This window comes from Lontra canadensis, unplaced genomic scaffold (genome assembly GCF_010015895.1).
Source record: "Lontra canadensis isolate GAN:19392208 unplaced genomic scaffold, GSC_riverotter_1.0 scaffold118, whole genome shotgun sequence".
Taxonomy (NCBI): domain Eukaryota; kingdom Metazoa; phylum Chordata; class Mammalia; order Carnivora; family Mustelidae; genus Lontra; species Lontra canadensis.
This window is the reverse complement of record NW_022631112.1, coordinates 1,273,088-1,291,486: the sequence shown is the minus strand read 5'-3', so window position 1 is coordinate 1,291,486 and position 18,399 is coordinate 1,273,088. Positions and strand designations below refer to the sequence as shown.

Below are 18,399 nucleotides of genomic sequence, written 5' to 3'. Positions count from 1 at the left end.
AAGCCTGACTCAAAAGCAATTAATTCATAAATCCATGCTGTGAACTTGACTAGAAATAAGCTAATAAGCAAATTAGATTTATAATGTCAGGAATGTGAATTAACAAATAGCAATCACTACTGAGGGATAAGCTATAGGGTTATAAAATGGAGCTGGAGTTCGGTGGCCAGGCTAACCTAACCAAGTCCAGAGTGAGCAGAAACTCTGAGTAGCAAGTTAGAACCAGAACAGATAAAAGCACCTGAAGAGCGGCTAAGTCACACTTGGGATCCCCATGAAAGTGAAGTTCTACTGATGTCTATTAATTCCATTAAGTGTTCCTTTGAAACCAAAAGCACCTCCAACTCCAGACTTCACAAGATGCTGTCATATTATAGTCCCATTCTTGGATTTTTGTGACAGTCTAGATTTAAGTACAGGAACTCTTACTTGAGCCAGCTTACTTGAGAAGGTCTCTACGTAACCAAATAGCCTGACAAAAAGAACTTTAAAGATTCCCACTTCCTCCTAACACTCAGGATCTGAAATAGTCCATTTTATTTTTCTTACATGGGGTATGACTTGAAATTATCAAGTAAAATAACTGGAGTATGAATTCAGACCTTTAGCTGTTCTTGATGAGATTTTATATAAACTCCAGCAAACATTTTGCAAGAACAATCACCATTTACGAAGTTAACATTGTCCATTCACCCATAAAAATATTTAATTCCCTACAATGTTTTTGATATTTCCCTGGTAAACAGAAGTTCAATCCAATACACAGAATACTAACAAGACAGCACACCCACAATTATGACAGGAAGAGATTCCAGGACAGTACCAATTCGCAGAGCAGCCTTCTCTAAACACATACCACTCGTTTATTTACGAATGGAAATGATATGCATGGATGAGAAAATGTGACACATACGAAATTCTCAGCAAGGTCAGGTCCTACTTGTAGAATCCAAAATTTAAAAAGGAAATTGCCTTGGAGAAGCTTTAAGAAATAGATGATAAAGATGATTAAAGAGCTAGAACACAAACTCCATAATGAAGAATTAAAATAATCTGCATATTTTTTCCTGGTGACTCAAATGTGGCTTTTAAGTACATAGTAATTATGAGCCTATCATAAATTCTTTTTCACCTCCTTTGGGAAAAAGAAACCTGCTATTGCATTAGGTTAAATGAAGGTTAGATATAAGACATACCAACAAGAGTAAAGGAGTAAGTTACAACGTATTTCATTGAAAGTCCTTTGTTTTTGTAAATGTTCCATGCGCACTTAAAAAGTGTGCATTCTGTGGTTTTGCATGTAGTACTGGATGTAGTACTCTACGTCTGTGTCATTAAATCAACTTAGTTAATCACGGGCCCAAATCCTCTATATACTGATCATTTTTCTATTTTTGCTCCATCAATTACTGAAAGAAATGTGCTAAAATTTCTAATTATGATTGTGGGTTTACTTATTTCTCTTTTGGTTCTGTCGATTTTAGATTTATATTATTTTAAAGTTATTAGTACATGTATAAAATATAGAACTATGTTTGTGTTGAACTGAATTTCCCAAATTAATTGGCCAAGCTTCCCCTTTATAAATGATGCTGATGTATCTGTAATAAGATTATTTCTGTTGTTAAAAGCAATGTTATTAATAAAAGCAAAACCAAAAAAAAAAAAAGACTATCTTGTACAACATATATTGAGAGATAAACATTTGTACAAAATGTTATCAGAGGACAAACTGATAAACTAAGCTCCTGGCTCCATCCCGAGAACTCAGTCTGCAGACAGAATACGGGTGGAGGTTGATGGATTTGAGAAACTAACATAAAGACCATGAACACCCTCTTCCAGTGACAGCAGAGACCCAGTGGTAGGGTGAAAGTGGAGTCTGGAAGAGGGCTCATGCCAGGATCTGAGCATAGACCACAGCAGGGTTTTTAGGTGGGCCCTTTTAACTCTCCCCCATATTGCCTTGAAAGTATCATTATCCATAAGGTAGTAGAGAGGTGGTCTACTGCTAACAGCATAGATTCTGGATTCATATTGCCCGTGCTGGATTCTTGGGGCAAGTTATTTAACTTCCCCACAGCTTGGTTTCCTCATCTGTAAAACAGAGGCAATAGTTGTATGTACCTCTAGCAGTATAAGGTTGTTGGGAGCATTAAATGAATTAATGAAAGTGTAGGCACAGTTTCTGACATATAAGAGAGCTCAATAAGTATTAATTAATAATATTACCATTACCCACTGTACTGCCACTGTAAGAAAAAAAAGAGTAAGTTTAAAAATAAAATAGCAACAGCACCCCGATTAGGTGACCAAGTATATCAGGGCAGCTGATGACTAGAACAGGGAACAGATCACAGATAAAGGCATACCTTATTGATGGCCTCTATACATTCTAATTAGACAATCACAATCTAGGAAGCTGGCAAAAATCTATTAAATCCAACCACATTAATAAATAAACTAAAGTAAAAAACAACCAAAAACACTTACATGATCATTTTAATAGATGCATAAAGGCATTTGAAAGTCAAAAGCCAATTTAGGAAAAAAAAATAATAATCAGGAAATTAGGAATAGAGGGAGTTCCCTTATCTTGAAAATAGACATTTATCAAAACCTATACAGCACACATATTTGGAAATGAGTATATAAAGTCTAAGACTGAAACCAAAACAAGAATGCTTACATCATCACTCCTATTCACTTCCATTCATATATTTTGCAAAATAACTTTTAAAATACCAAACTAATAATTACTTAACTATTCATGTGATATGCTAATATATTTTTTAATTATCATATTCTTTTGGAAGTAAAGTAATATACATTCTGAAAATACTGTTAATCTGGGTCAGATTAACACCTGTTCCCAGTTTACAAAACAAAAAATCTATTATGGAATTTAGAAAAAGCTTTGATCAGGGCTTTGTCTTAAATTACCATTGTGACTTTTGACAAGTTATTTCATTTTTCTGGGCCTCGGTTATCCCTTCTATAAAACAGGAAGGAGTAGTAAATAGATAATCTGTAGGATCCTTTTCAGAACTAATGTCAGGTGTCCAAGATAAGATCTGTAGATGTCCCTGTTCAAAATACAGCAGCAAATCAATCTGAAGTTGCCACTAGATGGTGTCCGGCTCCAGAACACCATATGTGTCATAACTTGTAGTCCACAAAACCAAAGGTATACTTCTAGCATTTGACTGTAACTTCAGTCCTTCAGCAACTAAGGGACTATTGGGACTCTCCCAACTAGACCACCAACTCTTTCAAAGCTAGCACCCGTCTAGCATCTGCATCAAAGTTAGTGGTTGGTAAAAAGCCAAAGGAAACCAGGATGTATGGAAAATGTTACAGAAACTACCTTCTAAGAGATACACTGAACATGGAGGATGAAAGGTAGAGACTATAGGAAGCCTAGCATAAAAGAGGAGGCTTATGGGTAGAAAGTCACTGTAAGAAAATAAGAGATTAAAATTAATGATAACATCTAATCTAATAGTATTAAATGACTTTTAGGTTCATCTCAGCAACATATAAATCACCAAATCCGTAACCTCTCATACCTTTTTTTAAGATTTATTTATCTGAGACACAGAGAAAGAGAGAGAAAGATGGGGAGATAGGGGCAGAGAGAATGCTGAAGTAGACTCCACACTGAGCACAGAGCCCAACACAGGGCTCAATCCCAGGACCCTGAGATCATGACCTGAGCTGAAACCAAGAGTTGGCTGCTTCACCAACTGAGCCACCCAGGCGCCCCCTCATACCCTTTTTGATATAGAAAGTTAAGCCCTGAAAATCAGAAATACGGCACATTTTATTCTTACATCATGTTTGCATTAAAATATTCTATTTTCTATTTTTATTAAAAGTTAAATAGTACACAATTTAAATAAAAATATCTACTAGAAACACAAAACTGATGTTAAGCATTTTGTTCATTTTGACAAATGTTTTCCACTAAAATATGAGTATATATCTAATGAGGAAGATGCTATGAAACCTTTTCAAATAATACTGATTAAGTTCGTAATTACTACAGAAAAGAACCTCGGTATTAAAACAAAACAAAAACACAGGAAAATAGCAAACAACATTCACTGTCTAATAGCTTAGAGAGGCTAATGAACATAACTGAAAACTGTCATGAAAAGCGTTTAATGGGGGCGTCTAGGTGGCTCAGTCCATTAAGCATTTGACTTTATGCAGCTCAGGTCATGATCCTGGGGACTGGATGGAGCCCAGCTCCCTGCTCAGTGGGGAGTCTGCTTGTCCCTCTGCCCCTCCCCCTGCTCATGCTCTCTGTCTCTCAGATAAATAAAAACTTAAAAAAAAGAAAAAAAAGAAAAGAAAAGAAAGAGTTTAATAAAGTAATTTGCTGGATTCTACTGAGAATCATCTGAATAATGTTAAACTAGATTATTTCTAGTGTCATTCAAAAACAGCTTAAAATACTGGAGAGGTTTCAGGTGACTGAAGTACTTAAACCCAATAATGGTTGTTGATTTAAGACCAATAGTTACAAAGCCTTTTATTCCTTGGGAGTGGCTAACATTTCATCCATCATCAAAGTCTGTCACCCAAGCGAAACTTTATTATTTAAATGGACATAGTCCAGCCCTTCAAATGTCTACACACAAAAATGATACAAAAAAGTATTTTTGCAACTTTGGGGGCCCGTGGGTTGAACTTTGTTTATGAAACCTTACTTCAGTTGTTATTTAAAAAAGAAAAAAGTTTTTAAAAAACCAAGTACAGTTTTGAGATCTTGAATTTAAATTCCCTAAGGTCTCAGGTTTTGTCATTTTATTTTAAAGATTTTTTTTTTTGACAGAGCAAGAAAACACACAAGCAGGGAGAGCTGCAGGCAGAGAGAGAAGTAGGTCCCCACTGAGCAGGGAACCCAACGTAGGGCTCGATCCCAAGACCCTAGAATCACAACCTGAGCCCAAGGGAGATGCTTAACAATTGAGCCACCCAGGCGCCCCTTGTCATTTTATTTCAAAAAGGTTTTCATAGTATTATATACCTGGGGAAATGCATTCCTATTAGTCTACTATTTTTCTTTACATTCTACCAATTCTTTACATTCTATCTAGAACTATCGCAACAGTTTTGTTACCTGGTCATACTCCAAGGCTCCTGGGTACAGCGGCCATCCAAGGAATAACTCTGCAATCACACATCCCAATGACCACATGTCTATGGCTTCACAAAATGGCAACCCCAATATAATCTCTGGAGCTCTGAAATTTAAAAAAAAAAAAAAAAAAGTGATTTTTCCTTTAAATTATCCTATTTCATTGGCATTCTAAGAAAAGTTAGTAAAATGACAGAGTAGTCATCTTCTATTTATAGTAACTCTTCACTTTTCAGAATTTCTTGAAGCCTAGACATAATGTTGAATTAAGCTTACAAGGGTACAATGAGTACAACCATCGCTAGGATAAAATCTTTATACTTAACCTTACAGAGAATTTTATTAACATATTAAAAAAAGGAAAAAGCACAGATCTTGTTTTTGAGACTATAACAGATTAGAAATAATACACTAGAAAGAGAACTGGCAAACTATAAAATACACGCACAATTGACATCAGCAGAACTGAAAACCAGATATTGATAAGAGCAAACAAAACAAGCCCAAAGGCTAAAAGTGGATGTAGACCTGGGTATTACTTCAGAAAACAATAATAAATATTCACAAAAACAGGACTGTTAGTCATCAAGAGACACAAGACCAAGTGCAATGCATTCTGCTTTAAAGGGCAGAAAAATACAAGGCATCAAAACAGTCAGAAAGCTTTTTAGCACTTGAAGAGCTCCAATTACTTGGAAAATGTATTCCATGAAAAATATCATGCCCACATAACTTTCATGTTACTTCACATAACTTTCCATGAGAAAATTAAGATTCTGAGAGGCCTCACATATAGCTATGTAATTCCAAAGTGAGTCATAAAATCATAGATACCCTAAACAGTCTCAAATTTAAGAGAAGTTGTAAGATCAATACAATGAATGGGTTTTTTCATGAACCACTGGAGAGTAATTTGCAAGTAACTGTACACTTTGTATCTCCTACAAACAAGGATATTCCCCCACATAACCACAATATAATCATCAAAATCAGGAAATGAACACTGATACATCTCTACCATCTAAGCCTCAGACTCCCAAGTTTGGCCAATTATACTAATAATGAATGTCCTTCACGTCAAAAGGATCCAATTCAAAACCATGCATCACGTTCACCTGTCATATCTTTTAGAGTAAGTTCCTCAAGTCTTTCCTTGATTTCTATGACCTTGGAACAAGCTGTTACAGGCCAGTTCTTTGTAGAATGTCACTCAGTGTGGATTTGCCTGCTATTTCCTCATAATTAGGTCCAGGTTATAAATCTTTTGGGAGGAGTATGACCAAAGACAGATGCTTTCTTCTCATGATGTGGTCAGGTGGCATTCAATTTTGATTTGTTGCAGTACTGATAATGTTGACTTTGATTATTTAACATGGTATCTGCTAGATTTTTTTTTTTTTTTTGCTAGATATTTCCACTACTGAGTTCTTCCTTTTCCCTCTGTAATTAAATATTTTGTAGGATTTCAATTTGAGAATATATGTGAAAGCCATTCCTTATCAAATTTTCAATTTCTTCATTTATTTGCCTATATGAGTATAAATGAACAGAATCCTATTTTAGCCAATGAGTTATAATCCATTACTGTAATTATCTACTTTGATTTTCCCAACTTGACCAGTCACAACTCCCTCAACGAGCTACGGGTCCTCCTCAGTACTGGGATGGCACTGTTCCCAGGTTCTCTCGGTATACATATTGTATACAGTTAGACAAAATAAGGCTTCTGCTAATTTCTTTAACTGAGACTGCTGATTGTCATTATCTCCAAAAGCAGTGGTTCTCAATCTTGGCTGCACATTATAATCACTTGGTCCTGGCCACACTCCATACCAATTAAATCAGAAACTCTGGGGGAGAGACTTGGGAATTTATTTTTGTAAAGCTCCCAGGGTGGTTCCAATACACAGCCAAAGTTGAGAACCAAAGCCCTAGGCTCAAGTGGTTAGACCAATCGGAAGATTGCTCCATCTTCTCCCTATAGCTCTTCTGATCAGAGTAAGTTAAAGGAATAATAAATAAGGTGGGGTTTTGTTTTTTTTTTGTTTTGTTGTTGTTACCACTGATTTAGGATCTGCCCAGTGAGTCCTCCCCTGGACATCTCTGCCATAATTAATACTTAAAGTTCAACAGCCTCTTAATCCACAAGCATTTGTTAAAATCAAATGTGTGCTTTGAAGCATAAAAGACCTTTAGAACATAGTTATATTCTTTTGACAAAAACACTTGGTGTTAGTATAGATGTATACATGTGAATTATATTGATAGAACCAACTGCTAAATTGCGTAGAAAGAAGGGAAAAAACAACTTACACTGAGTTATCATTCTTACACATTCATAACAGTGTACAAAAGAAGACAGAGACCATCTTTTCCTTTTTTGTTCACTATGGTATACATAGAAGCTAGCAGAGAATATGCACTCAGTAAACATTTCTCAAATAAATCATTCCTACAGAGGTTGGGTCACACAAAGGAAAGCATCAGAGTTTTTGAAATACGGATTGGAACTAAGCCTTGAGGAACAGAAGTCTAGGCAGAAAGAAAGAGAAATGGCCACAAGAGTTAATAAACAGTATGTATTAACCATATAAAAAGGATTCAAAGCAAAAAGACAGTTTCAAAAATATGAAGTAAAAAGGGATTCCCTAGTGATGTTTAATCATGTACTAATTTGAATTCTGAAGAATCATTAAGACTAACAGATCCAGCCGTGTAAGATTTTTATGATAATTTTGAAATATTCACTATGAAAAGTTATGAGGTTTGAAATTGACTACTGGAAACTTCAACGTCATCTTTGGCAATGAAAGAAAAGTAACAGAATGATAGTGCCTAGGATAGACAACTTAAACTGGAATTATTTGATACCTGATTAACAATGAGAAAGGAGTTTCTGTCAAATAGACAAAGAACAATGAATTCCTTCTGCCATTTGCTGCCGTTTAATGATGGTGACAAGAATGTGGAGACATCTTTTCAAAATCTTGACCAGGAACTGCATAAAGCCAATTCAAGCATAAAACTGGAGATACAAAAGTGATACTCAAGGAAGCAAACTCAAATTTCTCATTCTAAAATATGAAAGAATTTTAACTGCAAGTTTTACACAAATTCATTGTGTATTTTACTGCATCAGCTAGGGTCTTAAAAAAGCAGATTCGATACCATTCACATGCACATTCCTTTCATTCCTTTAGATGCTACGGTCCCTGATGGCTAATGATGATGAACATTTTTCAGGTGTCTGTTGGCCACTTGTATGTCCTCTTTGGAGAGTTGTCTGTTCATATCTTCTGCCTATTTGTTGACGTGATTATCTGTTTTTTGAGTGTTGAGTTTGAGGAGTTCTTTATATATCTTGGATATCAGCCCTTTGTCTGTAGTGTCATTTGCGAATATCTTCTCCCATTCTGTGACTTGCCTCTTTGTTTTGTTGACTGTTTCCTTTGCTGTGCAGAAGCTTTTGATCTTGATGAAGTCCCAAAAGTTCATTTTTGCTTTTGTTTCCTTTGCCTTTGGAGACATGTCTTGAAAGAAGTTGCTGTGGCCAATGTCGAAGAGGTTGCTGCCTGTGTTCTCCTCTAGGATTCTGATGGATTCCTGCCTCACATTGAGGTCTTTTATCCATTTTGAGTTTATCTTTGTGTACGGTGTAAGAGAATGGTCAAGTTTCATTCATCTGAGATACCACCTTACACCAGTTAGAATGGACAAAATTAATACAGTAAACAAGTGTTGGAGAGGATATGGTGAAAGGGGAACCCTCTTACAATGTTGGTGGGAATGCAAGCTGGTGCAGCCACTTTAGAAAAGAGTGTGGAGATTCCTTAAGAAATTAAAAATAGAGCTACTCTCTGACCCTACAATTGCACTACTGGGTATTTACCCTAAAGATACAGATGTAGTGGGAAAAAAAGGGCCATCTGTACCCCAATGTTTATAGCAGCAATGGCCACAGTTGCCAAACTGTGGAGAGAGCCGAGATGTCCTTCAACAGACAAATGGATAAAGAAGATATGGTCCATATATACAATGGAATATTACACCTCCATTAAAAAGGATGAATATGCAACTTTTCTATCGACATGGACAGGACTGGAGGAGATTATGCTGAGTGAAATAAGTCAAGCAGAGAGAGTTAAGTATCATATGGTTTCACTTACTTGTAAAGCATAAGGAATAACACGGAGGACACTGGGAGAAGGAGAGAAGAAGTGAGTTGGGGGAAATCGGAGGGGAAGACAAACCATGAGAGACTGTGGGCTCTGAGAAACAAACTCAGAATTTTGGAGGGGAGGGAGGTGTGGGGTTGGTTGAGCCTGGAAGTGAGTATTAAGGAGGGCAGGTACTGCATGGAGCACTGAGTGTGGTGCATAAACAATGAACCTTGGAACAGTGAAAAAATAAAATAATTTTTTTTAAAAAAGCAGATTCGATGTGGAAGAAGCGTCTTGGGGAAGGTAGGGAGAGGAGGCAGGACCAGGTGAAGACAGCCCTCAAGCCCTCACATCCGGAGCAGTTCTGACATGTGCAAAGAGGAGAAGCAAAGGGAGAGGCGGAGAGAAAACCTCCCACTACAGCGGCCGTTAGGAGACAGAGCCCCTAAGGAAAAAAATCACCTGCTGGAGGAGCTCCCCATCAAGCAAGAAAAGTCCAGCTCTAGTACCCCTACTGTGTTTGGTCCCTGGCTAGAAATGCCGGGACGCATATCTGAAGGAGCAACAGCTGGAGACTCTCAGTCAACTGAGCTCCCCACGGGAGGGCCTTGTGAAGGGGCAGCTGAGGGATACAATTCCGTGCCTGCCACAACTATCCTCTCCAAAACTTTTGTATTTTATTTTCAAATACATATATATCATACAGAAAACGCAACGAATTTCCTCACCAAGTCCCATTTAAATGCGCCCCAACTCTCTCCAGTCTACCCTAGCACACCACAGATATTACCATTTTCTATGCAGATCAATGTAAAAGGTTGGGAAACGATACCGTCAAGCATTCACAATCTAGATGAAGTTGCCAGAGATGCCCAAGCTCTACCAGCCAGTCTCATAACTTAAAAATTAAATTATGCATGAAAAAATAATATATCCATCTGTCAGTAATAAAGAAAGCTTAGTTTTCTGGTTATATTTTAATTGGCTCTCAAATTCTTCCCCTGGGCTAACTATCCTTTTGGATAAAAATGATCGTAACAGTGATTCTAATCTGTGAACCATTCTTTTAAAAAAAAAAAAAAAAAAAAAACTTCTGTCCTACTGCTAAAGGAAATTGTTCCACTTCTTTTTTCATCTTTCCTAACTTCCTTCTGAGCACCTACAATGTGGCAGTGCTAAGGACAGAACAGGGAACAGACATCATTTGTACTTTCAGAGACTAGGCAAGGCACACATTAAACATGTCTACTGAATGGAGAGTCTAACAAAACCTCTTGTTTACCACTCTATAAATAAAGACTCACACTTAGAAGTGTCAAACCCACAAACTAAAAAAATTAGGCCATATGGTAAAAAAGGCAATCTATATCTAAAATGCTATGTTTCTTTTTATTATTTTTTGTCATGTGCTTTTAATCAAATTTATCAATATTCATTAAGAATAAATCCTTTCTACTCTTCTGAAACCTTGAAACATTAATATAAAATATAGAGTTAAAGTGGGTAAGATGAAAACAAAAAATATTTTAACTCTGTAAACTGATCTCTGGGGACTTTGGCCAGAGTAGAAGAGAACGTTGGCAGTCAATGCTTTAAATAAGAACACAGTGAAATACTGTCATTCAGAAAAGAAGATGACTATTAGTGGAACATTTTATTTGCTTTACCCCATCTTTATTTACTTTTGTAAGTTGAAAATTCAATTACAGGCAGAAGAAACCCAGGAAAAAGGATATCTCACTTCAGGAACTCAATATGTCTAGATCTAGGAACAATTACTTTTTTTTTTTTTAGTGGGGAGAGCAGACGGAGAGGGAAAGAGAGAATCTCAAGCAGATTCCCTGCTGAGCAGGGAACCATATGTGGGGTTCAATCTCACAACCTTGAGATCAAGACCTGGGCCGAAATCAAGAGTCAGACACTCAACCAACTAAGCCACACAGGTGCCCTAACATTCTTTTTTTAAACAATTTTATTTATTTTTTCGACAGAGAGAGACACAGTGAGAGAGGGAATGCAAGCAGAGGGAGTAGGAGAGGGCGAAGAAGCTCCCCGCAGAGCTGGGGATCCCAGGACTCTGGGATCATGACCTGAGTCGAAGGCAGTAGCTTAACAACTGAGCCACCCAGGCGTGCCTAACAATTACATTCCTATAAAAGAGATGCCTTGGGTCATCACTGCAAATGCCATTAAACTATAAACTCATATGACAATTTCATGGACATCAAGAAAATGTTGGTCATATTCCTAACTTACAGAGAGTGAGTTTTCTTTTTAACATAAAGATATTATAATGGTCAGGCCAGTGTGAATACCTACTCTGCCTAACAACTTTACTTCTCATTAAACTTAATCAATTAGCATAATGCTAACAACACTTCAGCTCCTGGTAAGTCTAGTGGCAGAACCACCCATGTCTGGTCAATTCTAGAACACTAATGAAATAATTACTGAAATGCCAAGCTAAGGGCCAGAAGCTGATGGTTCTGGCAGGTAGCATCACTCACTAAGACTGAGACGTACAGTCATCCATACTTCTCTTGATGATACCTCTATACCAAGTATTTATCTACAGGATTCTCTCTGCTTTTGACATTTAAAAAATGCTAGAAAAATGCACCACAAACTTGGAAAAGGTAAATAAATGGTAAACTCAATAAAGATAAAAATACTAAAATGACAACAGTCTTTTCTGAAGTAGAAGATGAAGAAGGCATTTTTTTAAATAACAGTTTTATTAAACAATGGTATGATTCCAAGTTTTTTAGTATAGTCACAGAATTGTGCAACCAAGCCCACAATCAATTTTAGAACAGTTTTATCATCCCAAAAAAGAAAGCCCTATATCCATTAGCATTTACTCTCCAGTCCTCCCAAGCTCCTCCATCCTGGGTCACCACAAATCTACTTTCAGTGTCATTAGAGCTGCCTGTTCTGGACACTTCATACAAATGGAACAGTAGAAAGTGGGGTTTTGTGACTGGCTCCTTCACTTGCATGTTTCTCAGACTGTAGCACGTGCCAGCACGTCACCCCCTTTTCCTTCTGCACAGTATCCCACCGCACGGATATTCCAGGTCTACTCAGCCACTCATCAAGTGATGGACATTGGAATTTCTTCCTCTTCTTTTGGCTATTATGAAAACTATGAAGTGACGGGAGAGAGGCCATCTATCAGCTCACCATGCTGCAGAGCAAGATATACTCCTGTGCGGAAGGAGGTCAGAGCAAGAGAGGCCGCACACCTAAGGCAAGCAAGCACTGCCTCAGACAGACAGGATGAAAATGCCTTTGACAGAACAGAAATCCAAAAGGGAACGGAGAGTATCAGTGTTAAAAGAAATACTGATTTTTCGACTTTGTTCAATGCTGCTGTCTTTCTGACGGAGTTCATCCTGTGCTATCCCTTTTCAGACGCCTCAGGCACTAAAAGAACCTCCCGCCTATACACTGGCGAGCCATCATACAAAAGCATGGTCCACAGGTGCAATTCCCTTCAGGTAAGTTTCATGAAAACGTCATGTTATGCTGGTACTAAAATCTGCGGCTCTAGGCTCAAAAGCTCTGGGAAGACAAATTCTGGAGTCTGGTAAGGGGGCGCTGATTTCAAGCAATGAAAATCATCTAAAGAGAGCTGTATGTTTAACACTCAAGAGTAGGCACCGAGCTCTCCCTCCAACAGCAAGTAATTCACCTGAGCCTCCGTATTTTCATTTTCTAAAACATGGGGTTCTATCAACCCTATGTTTTCCAAAGATTATATAAAGGACAAATCTTACACTTCTACCTATAAAAGCATGAACGTAAGAAGTAAAACAGTATATACATTCCCTAATTTATTCATCTTCCCACTGTCCGAATTCACACCTCCTCTCTTCTCAAGCCACCACCTCCTCCCCAACCTCATTCCGGACTGTGGTCCTTGCATCCTACTTTACTGAAAAAAATAGACAGAATTTGAAAGAAACTTCCACCTTCTCATCACCACATCTACTAGCCCACTTGCATCTGTCAGTGCTTCTATCTAAGGCATCCAGGCTCACTTACTGAAGTATTACCACTCCACCAATTTCCCACTCTCGCTCTCTCTCCACCCAGCCCTCTCTCCATCTTTCTCTAGAACCATCTTGTTTATACACTGTCCAGACATCACCCCTTTCTTTTCTCCCCCTTATGCTAGTCCTTGAAAATACTGTTTAGAAAGGCTGCCTCAAATTCTGCCCTGTACTGAATTTACTCTAACCAGGCTTTCATTACCCCACCATTCCACCAAAACAGCTCTGGTCAAGGTCAACATCAGCTACGGCATTGTCACATCCTCGATTTACTGGACTTGCAGCATCTGACGCAGCTGATTACGCATGCTTTCCTGCTTTAAACACTGCATTTGTCTTCCACAACTATGCTCTCCCCCTTACCTCACTAGCACTCCCTTCTCAGATTCCTTTCTAGCTCCATCTCTTTTCCACAATATTTAAATTCTGGAGGCTCAGTCTTCAGATATCCGTCTTCTCTATCTATATTCACTTCCATTAGGTGATCTCATCCAATCACAGAGTTTTAAATAGCATGTCTATTCTTAAGAATCTCAAATGTGTACCTCCAACCCAGACCTCTCTCTTTACCTCCAGACCTAGTTATCTATCTATTCAACATCCCTTCTTGAGTGTCTATTAGATATCACAAACTAAACACGTTCAAAAAGAACCCCTAATTTTCCCAATCCACTCCTTCTCCATCTCAGGAAATGACAACTCTATCCTTAGTTTCTCAGGCTCACAACATGCGCAAATCAAATCTGACTCTCCTCTTTCTCTAACTTCCCACATCTATCACTAGATCTTCCATCCTCAAAATAGATCCAGAATCTGACCATTTTGCTCCACCTTTACTGCTACCACCCCAACCCAAGCCACCATCACCTCTCATCTGGATAACTGCAAAGCTTCCAATTGTTCTTGTTTCTGCCATTGTCCTCTACTATCTATTCTCAACTTTGCAGCCTGAGTGATCCATTTAAAACACAAGTTGGACATATCATTCTTCTCTTCAAAATCCCCCAACAGCTTCCTATCTCATAGTAAAGCCAATTCCTTACAATGGCCTACAAGGTCACACATGAATCAGGTCTTAGCTTCATCTAATATTTCCTATCACTGTCCTACTTGCTTGCTCTGATCCACCCACACTAGCCTCCTTACTGTTTCTAAGCACAGTTTTGCCTCAAAACCTTTGTGCTGGGGCGCCTGGGTGGCTCAGTCGTTGAGCATCTACCTTCAGCTCCGGTTGTGATCCCAGAGTCCTGGAATTGAGCCCCACGTCGGGCTCCCTGCTCAGTGGGGAGCCTGCTTCTCTCTCTCCCACTCCCCCTGCTTGTGTTCCCTCTCTCACTGTGTCTCTCTCTGTCAAATGAATAAATGAAAATCTTTAAAACAAAAACAAAAACAACACAAAACAAACAGAAAAAAACCTTTGTGCTTATCTAGGCAAATATTCCAAGCAGAAGGAATAGCACAACTTAACCTCTCTACTCTTACTTTGTGTTTCTGCTCAAGGACCATCTTACTAGAAAGGCCCTCACTGACCACATTAAATAGAAAAGTAAGCCCCTGCCAACACATAAACTTGCCTCCCCTCCTTTACCCTGCTTTACAGTTCTCTGTAGCACTTGTCACCAACTAATATATATGTTTGCTTATTGTCTATTTTCCCTTCCCCACTAGAATATAAATTCCATGAGGGCAGAAGTTGTTGTTTTTTTTTTTTTTTTAATTAATGTCTATACCCAATGTGGGGCTCAAACCCTTGACCCTGAAACAAGAGTTGCTTGCTCTACTGATTCAGCCAGCCAACTGCCCCACGGATAGGAACTCTACTTAATTCTCTCAATGCTATACTCCCAGCACTGAGAAAAATGCCTGGCACATAGTAGGCACTCGATCATTATTTGTTCAAAGAACTGATCAACTGAAGGGAGCTATTAGCATACATTCATTAATTTGAAAACTAAGAATATTTTTGTTACATCAAATACATGAAGCAAGCAGGTATCAACAGAGACTTTTACATGCCAGCCACTTTGCATTAGGGATAGCTGAAATGTTTTGACTATTGGGGGGGGGGGGTGTGAGAACAACCACCATTTACTGAGCTCTAACAATGGGCCAGGCATCATGGAAATAACTTTTGATGCATTATCTCATTTAAAGAAGTGTTCTGAAAAACAGATTTCTGCATTGTTCTTCTGCTCTAAGATAAAAAATGCTGGTAAACAAAATGTTCCACGTAAAACAGAAGAAGCCCTCAGTTGAGTGCAGCCGGCCCACAGCATCATGAGAAATAATAAATCATTGTTTTTGAAGCAACTAAGTCTAGAGCTGCCACACAGCAACAGACAACTGATAACACTGCCCCAAGTTACCCAGAAAGTGACAGAACTAAAGATTTCAAATACCTGATTCCAAAAGCCTTTCTCAATACCATACACCCTCAAATGATAAAACCTTATGACTAAAAGAAACACAGAAAGTCAAATAGGAAAACTGGAAATTAACACCAAAGTCATTTTAGCAATTCAATTAAAGTTATGCTCTAGTTTTATTTCCCACAGAATAGGAAAATACTTATTGATCTATGTTTTCTAATAGTTACATGAGAAAACATCTGTTATATGCTTTTTTCATTAACTGGTCTTTAGCTTTCCAGGACAATTAAAAAAAAAAAAAAAGACCTTGCTGCCATTTTTTTAAACTAACTTTTCATTCTGTAGAATTCCTTTAGCAAATATATAATAACACCAATGACATCAAACAGTTATATAAAGAACACTATGAACCAGGCAATGCTCTAAGTGCTTTGTAAGTATTAACCCATTTGATAGCCCTGCTAATCCTTTTCAAAGATAAACAAACACAAGGATAAGTAATTTGCCCAAGGGTCACAGAGTTAGTGCAAGGTACAGCTGGGGTTCAAAGCCATGTTTAATGACTTCAGAATCCACACTTTTAACTACTACACTTTAACATAAATAATTCCTAAGGATTACTGAACTATCACACTTTGGCTTACTGGAAGTTCTCCCACTCAGATGCTATACTTATCATTGAAAGTGTTCTTTTCTCTTTAAACATATCACCTTTGATTTTAAGACTAACCAGGAAATGTGAAATATAAATACACTTATGTAAAAGAACTTCGTTGACATTTTACTCCTTTTCCTGATCTTTAAGCATTTACTCATCTTAACCATAAATAATCTTTTGCATTAAATACACAGTCATCTGCTAGATGCATCTTAGTTAAAATAAACCTCTTACTTTGGCACATACGGTGTTCCCAAAGATGACTGCAATATCCTTTTACAGAAACAATTAGGAAATGAGCTCAACACTGGATCTGACCATCTACTCGTTAAGTACCAATTCAACATCACGAACTCAATAAATTCTTACATGTTAAAACCCTGTACCTAGCAAAAGACAGCAAAGACCTAAAGTGGTTATAAAAGGCAAGCATCAGTAAATAAATGTGCGTTTGTACAAACCCAGTCAATCTAGGAAAAGATACACACTCAAGTTTTACCGGCAATTAAGTCTGAGGAATCAACCTCGCATGGGGAGAGGGAAAAGTATACATCTCCGTGACACTTTTTTTTTTTTTTTAAGATTTTATTTATTTATTTATTTATTTAAGAGAGGGAAAGAGCATGCGCGCAAGGGAAGAAGCAGAGGGAGAGGAAGAGAATCTCAAGCAAACCCTGCTCTGAGTTCAGGAGCCCAAGGTGGGGCCCCACCTCAGCACCCTGATCATGACTTGAACTGAAATCAAGTGGTGGAGGCTCAAACGACTGAACCAAGCAGGCGCCCCTCACAATGTTCGTTTCTAAAAGAAGCACCTCATAATATACAATAAGAAAACTCATGTAAAAAAAATTGTCAGTCACCTGGCCTTTATAGGAATTTCACATTTCTAATGTTACCACCAAATTAGACCATATATCGGTGTTAAGTGAGCCTTGTTGCCTTTTATTACAGGGAACAATCTTCTACTGAGAGTCTCTGAGGTGGGAATAGGTCAGCTCTGGAAAGACAGCACTGAGGTGCATCTCAGAGCCTCCCTGTCTGTAGGGAAGACTGAGAGAAGTTCTTGTAAGAACAACAGGGACTTACACTGGAGACCTCTAATGATCCCTCCGAGTCATAACACTACTAAAATTTATGAAACTATCAAAGAACATTTCTACAACTGAAACTTTAACAGAAGGATGACTATTAAAATATACTAGTGAGTTGATTTCCAGCTTGAGCAGCACTTGTTTCAAAGTCCTGCAGTATGGTGCTTTTTAAAAACAACCAACAAAAAAACCTCAATGCTCTGAGAAAGGCAAATAAATTTCCAAAGAGGCAATCAACCACTTTTAGAAATATTTTTCTTTTTTGAGTTATGAATGTTTTTAACATGATAAAAAAATTTGTTGCTGTAGGCAAATAACATCACTACAGAATACTAGACAATCACAATGTCTGTTTTTATGACTGGAACAGCAAACTATTCAATAACATGTTGAAGTGTAATCATAGTACACACTCTTAGAATAGATACTCATTCAAATGTAGCTTAAGTCTGGGCTAAAAAGATCACAATTAAAAATATCCTTATTGCAAGGCCACTTAATCTTTTAAGTACGCAGGACAATGATCCAGATCAAAGCATCCAGTACAAAGAACAGCAATAATAGTAACTTCAAAACCCATTAAATGTGAAACCTGAGAGGTAGAAGATAGGAGACAGCAAACACTTAATATTCATCACTGATATGCCAAGTGGGCTTAGGGTCCAATGTCCAAAAAGATGGATACATCAATAATTTGCATATGAATGACTGATCAACAGCTGGTATTTTGGAAAGATAGGCAGAGTTCAGAAACATAATCCATTTACAGACAGTACATCTTTCATGTTTTATCTACCAAGACTAGTTGCAAGATAACCGAGAAGCCTCATGATATGGAAGAGAAAATATTATTAACATATATCAAGAGAGAGAAGCAAAGGAGCTGAATTGGGAGGGGAATATGAAAAATATCTGTAAAA

At 37.8% G+C, this 18,399-nt stretch overlaps 1 protein-coding gene across 6 annotated transcripts in view; it reads right to left on the bottom strand.

Annotated features, from left to right (window-relative positions):
• HIPK3 (homeodomain interacting protein kinase 3) overlaps nucleotides 1-18,399 on the bottom strand; it is a 94,097-nt gene that overhangs the window by 21,042 nt on the left and 54,656 nt on the right. For all 6 annotated transcript variants that reach the window (XM_032841022.1, XM_032841026.1, XM_032841023.1 and 3 more), the window contains exon 3: nucleotides 5,129-5,252. In XM_032841022.1, coding sequence (XP_032696913.1) covers nucleotides 5,129-5,252 — 124 coding nt within the window. The remainder of the gene's footprint in view (nucleotides 1-5,128; nucleotides 5,253-18,399) is intronic.